Source organism: Bactrocera dorsalis, chromosome 3 (assembly GCF_023373825.1).
Source record: "Bactrocera dorsalis isolate Fly_Bdor chromosome 3, ASM2337382v1, whole genome shotgun sequence".
NCBI classification, from domain to species: domain Eukaryota; kingdom Metazoa; phylum Arthropoda; class Insecta; order Diptera; family Tephritidae; genus Bactrocera; species Bactrocera dorsalis.
The window spans coordinates 39637994-39657070 of NC_064305.1; the positions used below are offsets into that span (position 1 = coordinate 39637994).

Below are 19077 nucleotides of genomic sequence, written 5' to 3' on the forward strand. Positions count from 1 at the left end.
ATACTTCACTTCTTTTACTTGATAAATTTCCTGCCATTATTAAAAATTATAAGAACGTTATACTCGAAACTTCAAACCACTATGACGAAAAATAGCACATACGCATACATGTATATATACAATACCCTGAAGAAAGCTGCTATTTTTCTGCTATTTGCTATTGTGATCGCATGTACTGTACTATTAAAAAATCACAGTTTCACAAATTTATTGTGAACTGATATCGCAATCGCAATTCACTGTTTCGAACTACGATCACAATTCGCAGGTTCGAACTGCGATCGCAATTCACAGGTTCGAACTGCGATCGCAATCGCAGTTCATAGAAGCGAACTGCTATTTATAAAATGTGATCGCAGTTGGGATTTGCGATTTTTTAGTGAAAAAATCACCAGTAGTGAAATATCGCTCATCACTAGTGTAAAGCTGCTGGCGAATGCCGATGATATTGATATCATTGGCCTCAACATTGCGCCATTAGTTCTGCTTTCTTTAGACTGGACAAGGAAGCAAATCAAATGGGTCTGGCAGTGAACGAGGGCAAGATGAAATATCTCCTGTCATCAAACAAACCGTCGTCGATGGCTCCCATGTCACTGTTGGCAGTCATAACATCGAAGTCATAGACAATTTTGTCTTTCTTGGAACCAGCATTAGCACCAACAACAATGTCAGGCTCGAAAGAATAACTCTTGTCAATAGGTCCTACTTCGGACAAAGTAGGCAATTGAGAAGTAAAGTCCGCTCTTGACGAACAAAAACCAAACTCATTATTCCCGTCCTGCTATATGGTGCAGAGGTATGGACCAGGGATAAAATGATGCCCAACTTATTCCAGTGTGAGAGTGCCTCAAAATTAGCGTTTTTATAACAATTTTCATTATGGCCAGAACGGAGAAAATAATTACTTTTGGACATTTAAATTAAAAGAACCAACATTTGTAACGATGAAAAATTACTTTATAGAGTTCGTTTAATACAAGTATATACTATTTAAATATTTTTATCGTATGTTAAAAACCTGAATTTTTATCTTTCAATACCCAATAATATGATTTTAGCTTGTTAGTTCTCATTCAATAAATGTTTTTAATAATTATCCATTGAAAATTAATACTAAATATAATGCTTCACATTATAAAACGCTTTTTCAAATATATTCAAATTTCGCAAAGTTATTTAATTTGCATTGCTATACATTTTTTATTAGTGGTCTTGAACGATGTAACAAATCCCTCTGGTTTTTTTGGTAAGATTTCAACCTGGCCATCGCTCGTTTCCAATTGTTAAACGTCAAAATCTCTCGAACTCCATCAACTGTCAAAGTTCAGGAGGTTTTGACGTTTAGCAATTGCTCTCTTACTTCCAATGAAAGATGAGTTGGGCATCTCTTTATCTCTGCATGGACGATGCGATATTTGAAGAGTTGACGTTACGAGTTTTCCAGAGTAAGGTTCTGATCTGTTGCAGATTGGCAACGGCGAATATCGCATTTGATGGAATGATGAGTTATACGACGGCATTGACATAGTTGAGCGAATTAAGAGATTGCGAATGCGCTGGCTAGGTCATGTCGCCCATATAGATAAAAGCACTCCAGCTGTGAAAGTATTCGACAAGGTACCCCCCAGGGGAAACAGAGGGAGAGGAAGACCTCCACTTTGCTGGATGAATTAGGTAGAGACGGACCTGGCTGCATTTGGTGTATTTCGAATTGGACCCAACTTTCTAAAAGAAGAAACGGCTGACGCGCTGTTGTTAACGATGTCTACTCCATTAAAAAAGAGGAAGGGTGTTCGAAAATCCTGATATTAGTTATATAGGAGCTAGGTCAAATTTATTTATTTTAGACACAAAACGCTCTCTGATTTTCATTGAGATAACTGACAGAAAATCTTTATATTAGTTATATAGGAGCTAAGGGAAGTATTGGTCCGATTAAAAACATTTTTCACATACATACCTTTGTCAAAAAAGGATTATCCCTGAATTTCAATCATATATCTCACACATTGACTGATATTTTCGATCAAAAGTCAACTGTATCTATAGGAGTACAAATATTCGGTACTTAAGGGCTTGAACAATTTTTGTTGGATTTGAACAATTTTTGGTCACTGACAGCATTATTCGTGCACAGTTTTATCCCGTTATATTAACTGCTTCTTGATTTGTGTACTACAGAGTAAAATAATCACCTGAAATTTAAAATTGTGTATATGGGAAGTTGGCGTGGTTGTTCTCGGATTTCGTCCATTTTCATGCCATAATATAGGAATTTGTCGGAATCGGTTGGTCAGGTCCCGAGATATGGGATTTCACCAAAAAACCACGCCCATCGTTCGATTTCACATCGGCTCCCATAAAGCCATGGTATGAGTTTTTAACAATACTGTTATAGAGGGAGTGAGCGTGGATATCTTCCAATTTTATCCATTTTCACACTGTCGATAGAAGTTCTTATAATATTTGGGCTTTGGTTATTGTACGTTTATTAGTTTAAGAGATATGTACATTAAACTTATTAGAGGTAGAGGCCACTTCAGTTTTCCATAAAATTGTACCCACGGCTATTTATATCTTAAGGGATCGTCTCACTGTGACCCTCCGAAAACTCACAGAATTTCGCTATTTTTTAATGTTGAAATTAACTAATCAGTCCGGTTTTTTTTATAAATAAATACATTCATGACGAATACAAAATGATATTTTATGCTTATTTGTTGGGTGTATATTAGTTAAATAAATTGTTGAAATGACACGTAAAAAAGTTCATGTGCGATGTTCGCGATTGCGGCCGCAATTTAAACAAAAATTTCAAGAAGATTATTAATCTCTTTTGATAAAATGGCGGCGGTTTGACAAAAAGGATCGAATTTGGCCCTTTTATTCTACAGCTTTTCGTAGAAAAAGGTAGGAGGATTTGAAAAAAAAACTTCCATAGCGCCATTGAGAATGACTTTAAAAATGTTATCTCCAATCTGAAAAAAACGTGTTTAAAGATTGGAGTCGCAGCGTTCCCCACTCTGTTCCCTTTCTACAAGAAACACTGTAGCGACTGAATTAATTTGAATTTCAATTTCAAAATTTGAAAGAATGTTTATTACAGAGTATATTATACGATAATGTAACAGAAAATAAAATACGTATATTTATCTCATCTACGAACTCGTATATCATCAAGATATCATAATTTTTATAGCGCAAACAGTGAAAAACTCTACTCTCTTCCTCAGTTGCCTTCCTTAGCGAGCAAAATGTGTCAAAAGTTGAGCCCGTGGTAAAAACGCTGAAATCCGCCATCTTTTTTTGTTTTCATTTGAACAATGTTGCCATTGCTCAATACGCATATACAGTGGCGGACAAAAGTCTACATACACCCCCTATTTCCATTGATATGAGAGTACAAAAAGTTTTTAGAAAAATGTATTTATACAGTTTTATTCTAATATTTATTATAATAACAATTAACTAAAAAACTTCATTATTTAACATAAAGCAACAAATTTATGGAAGAAAAACTCAAAAATTGCTTTGACAAAAGTCTACATACAGTTCAAATCTCATACTTTGTACATTGTTATATTAACAGTAAGGTAACGTTAGACTTTTTCTTTTATTTCAATATGTTTATTGTTTGATATTTATTGAATTTAGTTCTGGTTTAAACATTTCAATAGCTATAATGGCTCCGCGAAATGAAATAGCAATTGATGTAAGAAATTTGGTGATAAAAGAAAGAAAAGAAAAAAAATTATATGGTGAAATTTCTAAAATTTTAAACTTGAGTCGAGCAACAGTACAGACAATTCTAAAAAACTTTAAAAATAATGGTTCCAACGAAAATAAACCGCGCAGTGGACGCCAAAAAAAACAATCTCGTAGAGACGTCAGCCTGATTCTCAACGAAGTAAACCAAAATCCAAAAGTAAATGCTCCAAATATAGCCGAACGCATATTAAGTACGTCACAAATGAGTATCCAACCAAGAACAATAAAAAAAAACTCTAAACGATAACGGATTCCACAGTAGAACACCACGGAAGAAACCTTTTATTTATGAAAAAACCGGAAACTTCGTTTAAAGTTCGCCAAAAAACACAAAGTTTGCGCTCTTACTCAAGTGTCAGGAGACCCCTCTTTTTTTTATATTTACTTTTACTTCAGTTTTTATTCTTTTTCAATGTTCAAATACAAAAATGTTTTTATATTACAAAAGAAATATTCGCATTATATTAACGTTAAATACATGTAATTAAAAATAATGTGTGTATCCCACCGACGCCACTCGACGACTGACTCTGTGTCGATGCCACTCTTGACTATTGCGGCTTTGTAGACAGGTTGCCAGATTGTTGACACAAGTTACAGCTTACACGGACGGGCGGAAAAACAAACAGACAATCACTCAGAAATTATCGGGAATTCTTCATTTAAAATCTCTCGTTTCTATGGAAGGCAGGTACATTTTTTCCTAGGTTTGTACAACTGTCCTTAATTATGATGCCAAAAATTAGCGCGATCTGTCAACAAGTGTATTTACTGCAGCTGTTTATGTCAGTTGCCCTCAGCTCTCGCCTCGAATTTGTTTTGATGTCTTCAATTAACACAAAACGGTTTCCCCGGAGCAGTTCTTTGAGTTACAAGAATAGCCAGAAGTTACATGGAGCTAAATCAGGTGAATACGGTGCTTCTTCTTCTTTACTGGCGTAGACACCGCTTACGCGATTATAGCCGAGTCAACAACAGCGCGCCAGTCGTTTCTTCTCTTCGCTACGTGGCGCCAATTGGATATTCCAAGCGAAGCCAGGTCCTTCTCCACTTGGTCCTTCCAACGGAGTGGAGGTCTTCCTCTTCCTCTGCTTCCCCCGGCGGGTACAGCGTCGAATACTTTCAGAGCTGGAGTGTTTTCGTCCATTCGGACAACATGACCTAGCCAGCGTAGCCGCTGTCTTTTAATTCGCTGAACTATGTCAATGTCGCCGTATATCTCGTACAGCTCATCGTTCCATCGAATGCGATATTCGCCGTGGCCAACGCGCAAAGGACCATAAATCTTTCGCAGAACTTTTCTCTCGAAAACTCGCAACGTCGACTCATCAGATGTTGTCATCGTCCAAGCCTCTGCACCATATAACAGGACGGGTATTATGAGTGACTTATAGAATACGGTGCTTGCTCAATGATATTTGTTGAGTGTTTAGCCAAAATTTAACACAAATATGTTAAAAAATTGTTGTAAAATACGACAAACACTACTGAGATCGACTGACATAACACACTGGTTGATAGATCGCACTAGTTTTTAGCATCATAATTAAGGACAGTTATACCAACTTAGAAAAAAAAAATTGGCCTGTCTTCCATATAAGCGGAGATGAAAGGGGGAAATGGAGAATTCCCGATACTTTCTTGACAAGGTGTATTTATATTACCCTATATCTATCTCGTGATACGTTCACCAGTTAGGATGAACTCGTTTGTCCATCCAAGCTGGGACGGTCTGCTAGTTGTTTATAAAAAACAAAGCTTGCGAAGTCGTACCAAGTCTACAAGATAATATTCTATTTTTCTCTTCCAGGGATGAGAAACCGCGCTGTTGGATCCCATGCCATGAATGATCACTCGTCCCGATCGCATACCATGCTCACTGTGCATATTATTTCAGAGCAACAAACCGACGGTGGAGTTTTTATTTCAAAGCATGGAAAAATCAACTTTGTAGATCTGGCTGGCAGCGAACTCACCAAGAAAACGCTTAGTGAAGGCAAGACTCTGGAAGAAGCTAATAATATAAACAAAAGTTTGATGGTTTTGGGTAAAATCATTCAATTTCAACTTTGCGACAAGAACTGACCTCTTTTATTTACAGGTTATTGCATTGCATCACTGAGCGACGGCAAAAAAAGATTTGGTCATATTCCCTACCGGGATAGCCAACTAACTAAATTACTCGCTGACAGTTTAGCTGGAAATGGCGTTACGCTCATGATCGCTTGTGTATCTCCAGCGCAATATAATCACGCCGAGACCTTGAACACCTTACGTTACGCGTCAAGAGCCAAACGTATTCGTACAAAACCTGTCATTATGATGGATCCACGTGAGGCACTCATTCTTAGCCTAAAACGTGATATAAACGCTTTAGTAATGGAAAATGATCACCTCAAATCCGCACTCAACCTGCACCATGAATCACTCAAGACTCCGAATGAAAAACACCAGAATGGAGAATTATTGGAAATGCATCTTGAGCGAGTTGCCACCGGTGGCATGGCAGTACCAAAAGTTGATTTGGAACGATTAGCAGAGCTGGATGGCAATGAACTAGCCGAACTAGTGAAGTTATATATGCAAGAGAACGAAGCATTACGACAGGAAAACAATCATCTATTTACAGTACGCGAAACCATACTCAGGGACCAAGAAATCGTATGTCGCGAGAATGAACGATTGTTAAAAAAGCTTGAGGATGTTAATAAGTGAGTTCGCACTAAATTTATATGTGTACATCACAGAGTATTTATTTAAATATACATAAGTACATACATACTCACATATGTCGGCGCACAAACCTACATACAAAAGTATCTACAATATATTTCTATTCTATGACCGTGCTCATTGTTCTTCTTCTCCTCTCGTTTTAGATCGAGATTCGAGATGTCGAGCAATGAGCCGGACATATATTAAACAGCCAGTAAAACAAAAACAATGATGGCACGCACAAAAAAACTTTAACATACTCATATGCCATATATATTCACAACCACACATAGTTACATAATTTTCTAAACCAAAATTGGAATATACTCGTAACTATGACCATATGTACATCATGTATTTGTGTTGTGTTAGATATACATAGATGCGTTTGTATATTTTTTGAGCTGTTTTTAGTTTATAAGAAATAAACTAATTAAAAAACATTTGGAAGTATTAATTATTTTCGTGACAAAGATGAAATTACTGATTATCACTCCTATCAAGGGTTTGTGTGCGCTCACCTCTAATACCCGCGCGTTCCGCAATAACGGCCGACTCTGGGAATGGCACAGCAAGATCCGAGATTTGGACAAATCCTCACGATGAACCTATCCACCAGGTTAGAATCAATTTCAAAACTGTTTTAAATGCATATTGTATATTAATATTAAAATAAAATCCTGTTTTTCATGAATAAAGCGCCCTACGGAAATGGAAGGCAGGATATCGGAGAATAAAGATAAGCGCTCTGATGAGGATCAACGTATAATCGATCAACAACGCATTGCAAAAAATATTATGTTAATGGCCAGTTCATTTCCGAAAAAGCCTGATGAGATAAAAAAAGAAGGATACCAAACTGAACAATGGAAAATGTTACAAAACGACACACCGACAACACCCCAACCAGATTATATGCCAGAGTAAACTTCTCGTTAATTCACCTTTTGTAGCAACCTAATTAACAATTTTCTTCTTATTTCTCTATTGCAGCATGCTTATGTGAACAAATGCACATGACAGTTCATGCCGATATACTATATACATATGTATGTATGTGATACAAAGATTTGATGAACAAAACATCGTCTATTATGTACAAAATGAAAATACCTGAAAATACTTAAAAGCTAAATATATACTTACATATATTAATGTATGTACATATATATACATATATGTATATCTATCTATATTACAACGTGCGTTCCAAAGTAAGTAGGTCTTTTTGAATCTAGTGCCCCTTGGTGCGCCATCTATATGTCGACTGGTGCGTTAGAATCTGCTATCTTTATCGATTGTCCAGTGAGAATTTCATGACATTTCATTGATTGGAAATGAGGTTATTGCGTTTTAAATGTCAGTATGTTTGTGTTATCGGTGCGAAATTGAGCTTCGAACTAAGAGCCAACATTATTTTTTTTTTTTAATTGGTAAAACTTTTACCTAAACGTTTCAATTGATGAAACAAGTTTATAGCGATAATTGCCCATCCCGTAGCAGAGTGCACGAGTGGTTTCAACGTTTTCAAAGTGGTCACATGTTGGCCAATCAAAATCCGTAATCACCGAAAATTCTATCGAAACTGTGCATGAATTCATCAAAAATTAGCCGAAATCGTCATTGAAATTCATGGAAATGAAATTGAACATCTCCAAACATCGATTTATCGCATTTTGACCGAACATTTGGGCTTACGAAAGGTGTGTGCACGGTTTGTTCCGCACAAATTGGCTGACGACCAAAAATTGCTCAGAATCCAACATTCGAAGGACGATTATTTGACCAAAAATCACATTTTTACCATTAACTACTCCCCGTATTCACCTGACATGGAACTGTGCGACTTCTTCCTTTCGGAAAAATGCATTTGCCCAAATTAAGAATAATCCTCAGTTATTATATAGAAATATATTTCCCTTGGATTCCTCATAGGTTTCTTTATTTAAATATATGTATATATTGTATGTTTACACATTGGACAATATATTACTAGCTATGCCTATGATTATATTTAAACTGAGAACAAGTGTTTTATGCGCGTCACTCTTTTATATCAGTGCAGTCAACTCGTGTCGGCATCTGATTGGCTAATTCCGGTGGCATCAAGAATGATAGAATATAAGATTACGACACTAGTTTACCGTTAGTTTTTTTCGGTTTAGCTTTTGACAGTTCTTACAAAAACAAATACATTGTGCAACAATTTCGTGACGTCACACTTTTGCGTTGAGAAGAACAAGCATAGAAATGCATACAAATTGTAAACAGAAAAGTAAACACTTTTGGAAATTCCCAAAATAATATTAATTCATTCGTCTTTGCAGGAAAAATTTCAGTGGAATGTTTAGAATATTGTTGCGAGAAAAGATATATGTAAGTAGTTTTAGGCACATCCACAATAAATAGAGTAGCATGTGTGGAAATTGTTCAAATGAAGAAAACCAGTGAAAGTGTAATTTCTAAGCATAAATATATTAATTTTTTAAAATGAAATGTGCAGTGGCTTGTTGTAATAATTATTATGCAATTAAAGGATCGAAAACGAGTTTTTTCAGTTTTTCGGCCGATTTAAAAGTTGCCAAAAAAATGGGTGTTATTTTGCAAAAGAAATGATATATTTAATACTAAATCCTTTTTAATTAATTAATTTCACAATTCTTTTATCATAATTTCATACATCTGATACATCTGAACTTATAATATATGTATATATTTATATACAACACAAGAAACGTCTTCTCCATTTGAATCACAACTTAATAGACAATTTTATTATCAATAGGCCGATATATTTCTTTAGAAATGATTCACATCTTTTCACTTAACAATATTCAATCGCTTCACTAAAACTTTTCATTAAAATCGAAAGAATTAATAATATTTTGCGAATTTACAAAAGTGTTCACTTTTCTGTTTACAATTTGCAAGCCATTTGATAGTCTTTCACTCTTGTTCTTCTCAACACGCAACTATGACGTTTCATAATGGCGGTTGTCGTAATCTTGTATTCTATCATTCTTGGGTGGCGTGGCATCTTGGATAATGTCATGCTTGTTGCTGTTGGTCACGTGGTGGCTGTACATTCTTGTGCGATAATGCCCCTCCATGTGTCTGTGTGTTGATCACGTTGCACATGCGTGGTGTGGTATTTGGCTTGTTGTTATTGGTCACGTGGTGGCTGTACATTCTTGTATAATGATGCCCCTCCATGTGTTTGTGTGCTTTGTTCACGTGGTCTACTGTTGCTATGTTGTATATATGTGTAGTGGTTAGAGATGAGCGATATTGCGATTTTTAAATCACTGTGATTTCAGTGATTGCTATTTTTAAATCACTGTGATTTTATATTGCTATTGCGATCGCAACTAAGTCGACGTTCAAACGTCGTTGTTGTTGTTGTAGCGGCAGATTCTGCCAATTTGACACTGTTTGGCCGAATAAAAGTCCGGGTCTGTTCCACTTACCACTTACGTAGGTTTTCCGCCTTTTCTTTCACTACATTTTCGCAAATATTGGAGCGGTTCGGCTACCTGACACTTAGAGCGTATTGCATAGTTCATTTGTATGTTGGTATGATGGTTTCACACATTTCTTAGAAGGAATTACCATTAGTGTGGTTGATAATTTGTTTGTTTAGAATACCCGCTTTTAATATTTTCAAGACCAAATAATTAACGCGAGTTTCCTAATCTTTGGGAAAATATTAAAAACCCGTAATTTTTTTATTCCATCATTTTTTCTGAAATTAATTAGTTACAATTCTTGTTTTCATCACAAAATGCTTTATATAAGAACGTTACACTCAAAACTTCAAACCGCTATGACGAAAAATAGCATATACGATATATACAATACCCTGAAGAAAGTTGTTACTTTTCTGCTATTTGCTATTGTGATCGTAATTCACAGGTTCGAACTGCGATCACAGTTTCGAACTGCGATCGCAATCACTGGTTCGAATTGCGATCACAATTCACTGGTTCGAACTGCGATCACAGTTTCGAACTGCGATCGCAATCACTGGTTCGAACTGCGATCACAGTTTCGAACTGCGATCGCAATCGCAGTTCATAGAAGCGAACTGCTATTTATAAAAAGTGATCGCAGTTGCGATTTGCGATTTTTCAATCACAGTGAAAAAATCACCGGTAGTGAAATATCGCTCATCACTAGTAGTGGTAGGTAATATGAGTCATACGTGTATGGCTGGGTGTTAACTCCCATGAAAGGAAAGCGTTATGCAGACGTAGAGGCCATTCAAAAGGCTTGCACCGGCATACTGGCGGGCATACCGGCCAACGAGCTAAAATATTCGTTCGACATGCTTTTGGACCGTGCAAAAAAGTTGAAGCAGAAGGAGACTATTTTTAATAAAATAATTTTTTTTAGATTTTGTTCTGTTTGCTTTGGAACGCTCCTTGTATATTTAAGATGGAAACAATCTGATATTTGTATGTATTATCGGTAAATTCACATATAATACACATACGAAATACTAGTTTTAGGCTTATAATTTCATAATTTGTTTCATCTGTAACTGTACAAATATATTTGTTTCCTGCATTCGCTTTACATGGAGAACTGACTATTTTCCAATGTTTGGAAAGTTAAAAACATATTTACTGAGCTCTACTGAAAGCTTGTAGAGATTACATTGGATTTTGGAATTAAATTTCAACTTTCAGGTCCGTATCCAGCTCTTAAGTAATTGCTCAAGAAAAAAATACATTATTTCTTCAAGTAATTTTGACAGCTGGTTACGCATTTTGAATGATCCACATTAGAAGAGCAAGAGAGAATAAACAAAGAAAATAAACTTTGTGCGTAATATGTAAGTATGTGTGTATGTGTATAGTAACATAAATATTTTCATTGCAATTTAATGAATGTTGTTGATGATTGGTAGGTTTTATACAAAATTTCAAAACGAAATATACTTCATAATGATTTTAACTAATTTAGGATGAATTTAACGATTACTTTGAATTTCCTTCAAGAAACAATTGTTGATTTCATGTTTCTTCACAAAACCAGGTTTGCCATATTCGCATTCTATTGAAAAAAATTATTAAAAATTAATACTAGATTTCTTTAGAGCTGCATACTAGCACAAGAAAACTTACCGTAGGAAATTTGCCGCAAGAAATTTTCTGGAAATGAGGTTTTTACATTTCTATAGAGTTGGATACTAAGCTTAAAGTCTACTGAGTAGTTCACTAAGTAATTCTCCATGAATTTATATATGTATGTATTTATCAACGATTTGCATCGACCAAGAATATATTTAATCCACATCGGTTTCAAGAGACCTTCCAGGACGTTGTGCATCCTCAAGTTCGAAATTTCTGGAACGAAATTACAGCTTACATCTTTTTACGAATGCCTTGCTTAAACTGCAATTTTCCCTTTTTGAAAGTAAGACAATAAAGTATGCCAAAAATTGTTTTTTCGATTTTTCATCTTCAAGAGGGCACCAGAGAATAATTGTTTACAAACTCTATCAGCTGTTCAATTATACAATATAACGGTAAAGCGGATGTGTGTAGTTGGCTGCGCAAAAATTTAATGAAATCAGCATCATCAAACGAAATTATTTAGTGAACGAGCCAATAATTGCAGTTGTTGTTTATATTTTCAGACAATGGTATTTTCAATCATAAAAACAAAACTCAAAATATGTAACTACATATGTACATACATCTTATACATACATAAGTACATACATATGTACATACATATGTATATAAAAATTAATCGCAAAATGTATTGGTAAGCGCATAACTCAACAACGCCTGGACCAATTTTACCAATTCTTTTTTCTAAATGTTCGCTGATGTTCAAAGATGGTTTTTACGGAAGGAAAAATTCGAATAATTGCCGGAAACCCCTGAGAACAGCCCTTTTCTTTTTTCCATATAAACGAATGAATGTTGGTTTATTAGTAACGCTAAGGGAACGACTGAACCACTCTTGATGCAATTTTCAGAAAATGCTCTGTGTGGATCGGGTAAGGTTTAGAAATAAAAACCTCTATGCTTTTCGTGAGGAAAAGTAGGAAAATTGGACAATTCCAAAAAGTTAATTTTTTCCTTACAAATATTTTTTTCAATATTTTTTTTGTTATGTTTTTCAATTACTTGAATCGTTCAAATTTGTCGTTTGCTTCAAAAACTTTTGAAAATTAAGCAGTGAAAACGTTATGTGTGTTGCACACAAAGTGATCAATTACAGATTGAAATTTGTTACGATGCCACGAAGAGGTCGCGCTAATATCGGTCGGAGTTCTTTTTGGCATCAACATACATTAGCAGCCCAAGGCACATAACCGAGTACTCCCAGGATGCGATGACATACGTGCGGTATTATTGATCGCGGTAGTAATGTTACTCATCGTTCTTCCGTTAAATAAAAACACCTTATCTCTTTGAAGGTTACACCAATAATGATTTTTATTTCTAAACCAATTTTACATGAAGTCAAACAAGTAAAAGAAATTTGATGAGTCAAGAAAAATACAGTAAAAATTAAAGCAATAATAATTGTACAAAAGTTGGTAAACAGGAAGTAAGTATCAATTGCAATTGTTGCACTGTTTTAAATAAGAAAATAAATTTAATGATTTGTTGTTATTATTTTATTGGTGTCTTCTGGGTTTTGGTGGGGGTTGATGTGACGATATAACTCCTCCCCCCTTAGAGTAGAGCGATAGCCTCAACGAAGTTGGTGGAGACAGAGCGGCTTCAGTGGGCTTAGGATAATACGGAATTCTGGGGTTTTTCCATAACAGAGTTACACTAGTGATAGTTAAGGTGATAAGTATCAATGTTGTTATCGTTATTATGTTTCTTCTTTGAATTGCATCCTTTCTTAATCTCATAATATCATTTTTCTTGATGAAACTGTAATCTTTGGTCTTCTCTAGGCTTAAAGTCTCTGTTATTGTTGTTATTTGCACTTTCTCTAGATTTGGTCGTGCTACGAAGATTGTGTCCTTACGTATGGTTTTGTTTTAATTACTTTCGTATTATTCATAGGAAGAGGAAGAGATGGAAAAGCGAATTCGTACTTTTAGCCAAATTTGGGGGTTTTATATTAAAAATTAGGTTCCTATTATTATAATATGCTTGGAGTTCCAGAAGTTCGTAAAGGTATCCGTCCGAAACTAAGTCAATATTCTGGGACTTAAAATGGTGTCTTATTTCATCCAATTCATCTGGATGAAGAATAAGCTTTGATACTATACCAAGTTTTGCGAGCATTATAGCTTCTATTATGCTTATAGCTTCTATTATGCCAGAGATTGGATTTCTAATAGCGCATTGTCTTCTTTTAGAATATGATTAGTTGTTTTTGCTCACAGTTTTTCTAAAAAATTGTGTAATGCTTTCCTGATTGTTATTCACATGCTCTGCCAAATTTTTAAATCTCTGTAGCATTTGTATATTCAAACTTTTTTGATTTTCCTCTATTATTTTTGAATTTAATGTTGTGTCCTGGAGTTCTTGTATTTGTTTATTTATAGTCATAACGTCATTTGCGTCCATGTTCCCAGTTACATATATTATTACAGAGCCTAAGCCGTTGAATAGTTCTCGTTTTGTACGTTTATATGGATTTAATGTCTGTAGTTTGTTTTCGAGTCCCCTAAGTTTCAGCTTACAAATTTTAGCAGCATCTTTTAGAAGGCTATTTTTTTTTCAAATTTGTCTACGATAGTAATTAATTTTGAAGTTTGCGAATTATAATTGTCCAAGTCTATTATTTGAATGAAATTGAAATAACTTTCGATCGTTCTCGCGTGTCCAATCTTCAGTGCTATCATATTCTGGTCTTCGTCAAAATTTTGTATTTCCAAGACTTGTCCATAAGCAAAGGCTATTCTAAAGGTAAATAATTGTTTATTATTTTCGTAGTCTCAGTTTAATTTTTGATTTGTGTATTTTTTTGTCTTTAGTAGTTTGTAAAGTAACGTCATTATCTTTTAATACTTTATGTTTTGGGAATCGTTCAGCTATTTTGTTTCTCCTACATTCTTTTCTATATATATAAAGGCTTTTACAATGTAGTGATCCTTACTCGTTGACGGGGTTTTCCAGAAGAAAGCATAAACTCAAAGTTGCAGTGTTTTATGCCTTGCCTTTTCAAAAACGAATGTAAGTGCAAAGCGACGATACGATTAAAGGCAACATCAGGATAGCATACGGTTGCATTTTAAAAGTAATAGATCATGGTGTTGCCACATATATCCTCTTCTTTGTTCATACGCTCTGGAGGTTTCCTAGATTTATTAAGCCAACTAATATTTTTTAATTTAGCTTTCACAACTTTTTCTTTAACAATGGGGTATAGTTTTTCTTTAAATTCATTTAACTTAACTAAAAATTCGTGTTCGTTGTCGTATTTTATGTCTCTTGAGAAGTTATACGGTCTTCCAAAGAATAACTCATATGGTGTAAATTTTGTAGATGAATGGATTGTATTATTGTAAGTTATAAACGTCTCATTTAATATCTCTTCGTGATCTAATTCCATTTTCTTGGATTTTCTGGTTGTCATTATAATTCTGTATATTTTAGTTAGGGTTGAACGAGGTCGTTCTACTGGAGAGTTGCTACTGGATTGTTGAAATGATGTGGAGTGAAGTATAATTTCATATTGTCTACAAAAATCTTTAAAAATGTTAGATGTAAATTCGGTACCCTGATCACAAATAATTTTCTTAGGTATTCCCGCAAGGTTCATAAATGTTTTTAATGCTTTGAGCACACAAACGCTTGTTCTTGATGGTAATGTATAGCCTGTCGCATATTTAGAAAATTTATCGATGATGGTCGAAATACATTTACTATTTATAGTATATACATACATATGTCAATGTGCAAAATTTGAAGAGGTTCGTTTGGTGTTTCTGTAACTTGGAATTCTAATTTTGGTGGGTGTCTGTCGTATTTGAGTGTATTGCAAATTTTACAATTATTTAAAGTTTTATTTATTATAGATTGCATAAGGGGAAAATAATATTATCTCTTTAAGTATTCATAAATTTTGGTAATTTCTCTATGGTTCCTATTTTCATGACAGGTACGAATTAGTTCAACTTGCTTATCATTGTCAGTTACATCTGATAGGATTTTAGTGCATCGGACAATACGAAATTGTTTTCCATTTGAAAAGTATTTTGAGTATATCAGTTGAATAGTTCTGAAGGTTGGTTCATTGGAGAAAATAGCAGTTAGTTTACCTGAGGGTATAAATTTTTGAAAATCTGAATTATTGTGTCTTGAGAAAATTCTTTTTCTCTTAGAGTTCTACGTTGTTTGTTTCTAAAGATGGTTTCAACAGTCATATCGAGTTTTTTGTCAGATCTTTCTAATAAAAGTTGCAAGTTGAATTCATTTAAAGGTTTTTCTGAAATTGGTATGCCATCATTCACATTTTTTTTACATGAATGTATTCTAGACAGTTCTTCCGAATCACACAAATTTATATCAGCGGTTTTATCATGGTCTAATTTTATCCTGCTCAATGCATCTGTGTTAATGTTCCTTTTTTGTATACGATCTCGTAGTCATACTCTTCCAACTTCAGGCGCCATCTCATCAATTTCGAATTGGTCTCCTTGAGACTCATTAGCCATGTAAGTGGTCTGTGGTCAGTAATTATTTTAAATTTACGACCGAAGAGATATGGGCGGAAATATTTGGTTGCCCACACTATGGCTAAAAGCTCTTTCTCAATAGTGGAATAGTTAATCTCACTCTCAGAAAGAGTCCTACTTGCGTAGCAAATAGGTTTGTCACTACCTATGTGACCTTGAGAAAGGACTGCTCCAAGCGCAATGTTACTTGCGTCTGTTGTGAGTAAAAATGGCTTTGTGAAATCAGGGTATTGCAGTATTGGATCGTTCATTAAAATGTTCTTGCATGTTTCGAAAGCTTCTAGGTATCTGGCGTTTAGTGTTATGCTTCTGCCCTTTTTTAAGCATTCTGTCATTGGTTTTTCAAGTCTTGCCAGGTTCGGGATAAACTTCCTATAATAACTAAGTAGGCCTATGAACGATTTTATTTCACGATTAGTTCGTGGTATCGGAAATTTCTGGATGACTTCTATTTTTGTCGGATCCGGTTTTATGCCTTCCGTCGTGACTATGTGTCTTAAAAAAGCAATTTCTTTTCGCATAAACTCTGATTTGTCCATCTGGACTTTAAAATTTGAACATCTTAAGAAAGACTTTTTCTAGATTCTCAATATGTTCCTGGAGGGACGTCGAAAATATAATAATGTCATCTAAATACACTAGACAGATTTTTCCAACCAAATCATTTAGGACAGGGATGGGCATATTAGCCCTCAGTGGCATTTTGCCCCTGCGGGCACGAGTGCACATTTTGAGGGCTAGGTGAGGGGATCATCGAGGGCAAACATGAAGAGGGAAGTAAGAGCAACGTATTTTACCACACCATGTTTACAAATGAGAGCGCACGCATATATGGGAAGTTGCACTGTGGGTAATAACAGTAAAATTGCCTAACAATTTTAAGTTTCTTTTTAACTACTATAAATTTATAAAATGTAAGACAAATAACAAAAAGTATAATAAATATTTGATTTTAGTAATCATTTTTTTAATATGTCTTTATATCAGCATTTAATTTTGTTTATTTGAAATAATAAATTATATGTTTGGTTTAATGTCATTTGCTATAGCCCCACGCATTATTGTACCAAGTACCAAAATTTAAATCAGATAACCTACTTCTTATTTTATATATAATTTTCGAAGCAAAAAGTTTCATACCAGGTTATTTCTTTAAACTTCCTTATAAAAAATAATTTCAATAATAACTTCAGTTTATGAACCACTGTTTCTTCAAATGAATCTTATGAGAGCGCAATGTAAATAATTACCCAACAACCCTTCTACCACCCGCCAATCCTAGAATTTCCAACGACTCAGCTGATTGCTCTCTCACACCGCAGGGTTGCCAGGCTCGATATACTGTAGTAATTACAAAAATTTTCTTCAATGTATGTGAAATTTTCTTAAAATAACTCAAATTCAGAATCGAATGCTATTATTTACAAATATATAAACTAGTTTTAATAGTTTGATTTCAGTTTTGATATTTTTTATTATGAAAAATTATAATTGAAAACTTAGATGTGTACAAAACTACATATGCGTATTGAGTAATGGCAACATTGTTCGAATGAAAACGAGAACAAAACGCTTGCCGCTCGTGGCGAAGTGAGAAGATGTTTCTGCCATTAGCGTTTGTATTCTATTTGTGTGCTTAGCCACTCTCAATCAATAATGCCATACCGCGCAAATATTGTATATTTTTATTTGATGATTTCTTATAATTTTGAAAATATGTGTTCCCTTTCTATAGCGCATATTATTATTTTAATACATTTCCAGAGGCAATTTAGATTTTTAAAATTTAACAAAACAATTATAGAAAAAAATCTCAATTCTTTGATTTTGATAAAACAACCAAACTGAAAACATCACAAATCTTATATTTATATAAGCATTTTCGTTAAATGGAACTGCAATATGTTTAAACACAATATGTAAATATAATGGTCAGAAGTATCTTTTCTTTTTTATATATGCAGATATGCATATGTACGTATAAAAGCCCACAACTTGAGAAAAGTTTGCCCAATTGTATCTAAAATGAATTTTTACAACTGGCATCCCCACCATTAACTGATCTATCACATGTACAGTGGTGTGAACAAAATAGGAACAAATATAGGTGTTGTGAAGTTTTAAAATGTGCTGTTTTCTTATTAAATAAAATTGTTTTTAGATACAAGTATAACTTATATATTTTTTCCTAACAGTGCACAGTGGTCCGGCTTGTATGGGGTCGCGGCCATAAATGGTTCTAATGGTAGTAGAGAGCTGAAATTTTCAGCAAGGCTTAACAAAGATATTTAAAAAAAATTTCAATACCAGGGGTCGACCAGGTGCTAAATAAATTAGGGTTTTGTTTATTTTAACTTTAAAAGGTGCCTAAAAGTATGCTATTAAAAGTGATTAGCCGATTTCACCATACAAAAACACAAGTTTTTACTATTTCGTTTTTTTATTATATTTTATAATAGTTAAATCTTATACTTTTAAAACTCTTCCCCCATCTAATCCTCAAGCTATACACCTACTAAAATAATATCATATCAAAAAATCAACAGCCATCAACGAATTAATATAATTATAACAAAAATTTATAATGTTTCTTCTAATAAGTTGAACACAGATTCAAGTAACGTTGATTTATCCTTCTTTCCATGTTTTCTTTGCCCAGTTATAAATGGGTCCGACCGTAAAATTAGTGTGTTCAATATGTCTGTGTTTGTTGCAATGCGTGACATTTTGCGGCTGTGATATAGTCTACATTTTTTTAATTCCTTATTATTAGACTCGGCAGCTTCCTCCGAAAGCTCTCCAATTGATACGAGTGCATGCTCAATCACAGAAGATCCATGAACTAACACCTTATGGACTGTAGCTGGCAAATAGTACCATGGATACTCCTTTATCAATTCCTTAGCAGTATCGATGGCATATTCATTAAA

The 19077-nt window shown here is 34.3% G+C and overlaps 1 protein-coding gene and 1 long non-coding RNA gene across 4 annotated transcripts in view; one reads left to right on the forward strand and one right to left on the reverse strand.

Annotated features, from left to right (window-relative positions):
- LOC105231551 (kinesin-like protein KIF12) overlaps positions 1-11077 on the forward strand; it is a 52568-nt gene extending 41491 nt beyond the window's left edge. The window contains exons 6-11 of one of the 3 annotated variants that reach the window (XR_007422263.1): positions 5582-5818; positions 5873-6482; positions 6991-7105; positions 7186-7409; positions 7480-10512; positions 10557-11077. Coding sequence is in view for 2 of the 3 variants with exons in the window: in XM_049452086.1 (XP_049308043.1) it covers positions 5582-5818; positions 5873-6482; positions 6991-7105; positions 7186-7409; positions 7480-7492 (1199 nt within the window). In the remaining variant the exon portion in view is untranslated. Of the gene's footprint in view, positions 1-5581; positions 5819-5872; positions 6483-6650; positions 6964-6990; positions 7106-7185; positions 7410-7479 lie in introns of those variants that run through there. The other 2 variants (XM_049452086.1, XM_049452087.1) reach the window with 2 other exon arrangements.
- LOC125777414 (uncharacterized) lies at positions 9747-18234 on the reverse strand. Its single transcript, XR_007422295.1, has 2 exons — positions 11613-18234; positions 9747-11541 (listed from the first exon to the last, which is right to left on the reverse strand). It is a non-coding gene; the product is annotated as an uncharacterized LOC125777414 (long non-coding RNA).
- Positions 18235-19077: the final 843 nt, after the last annotated feature.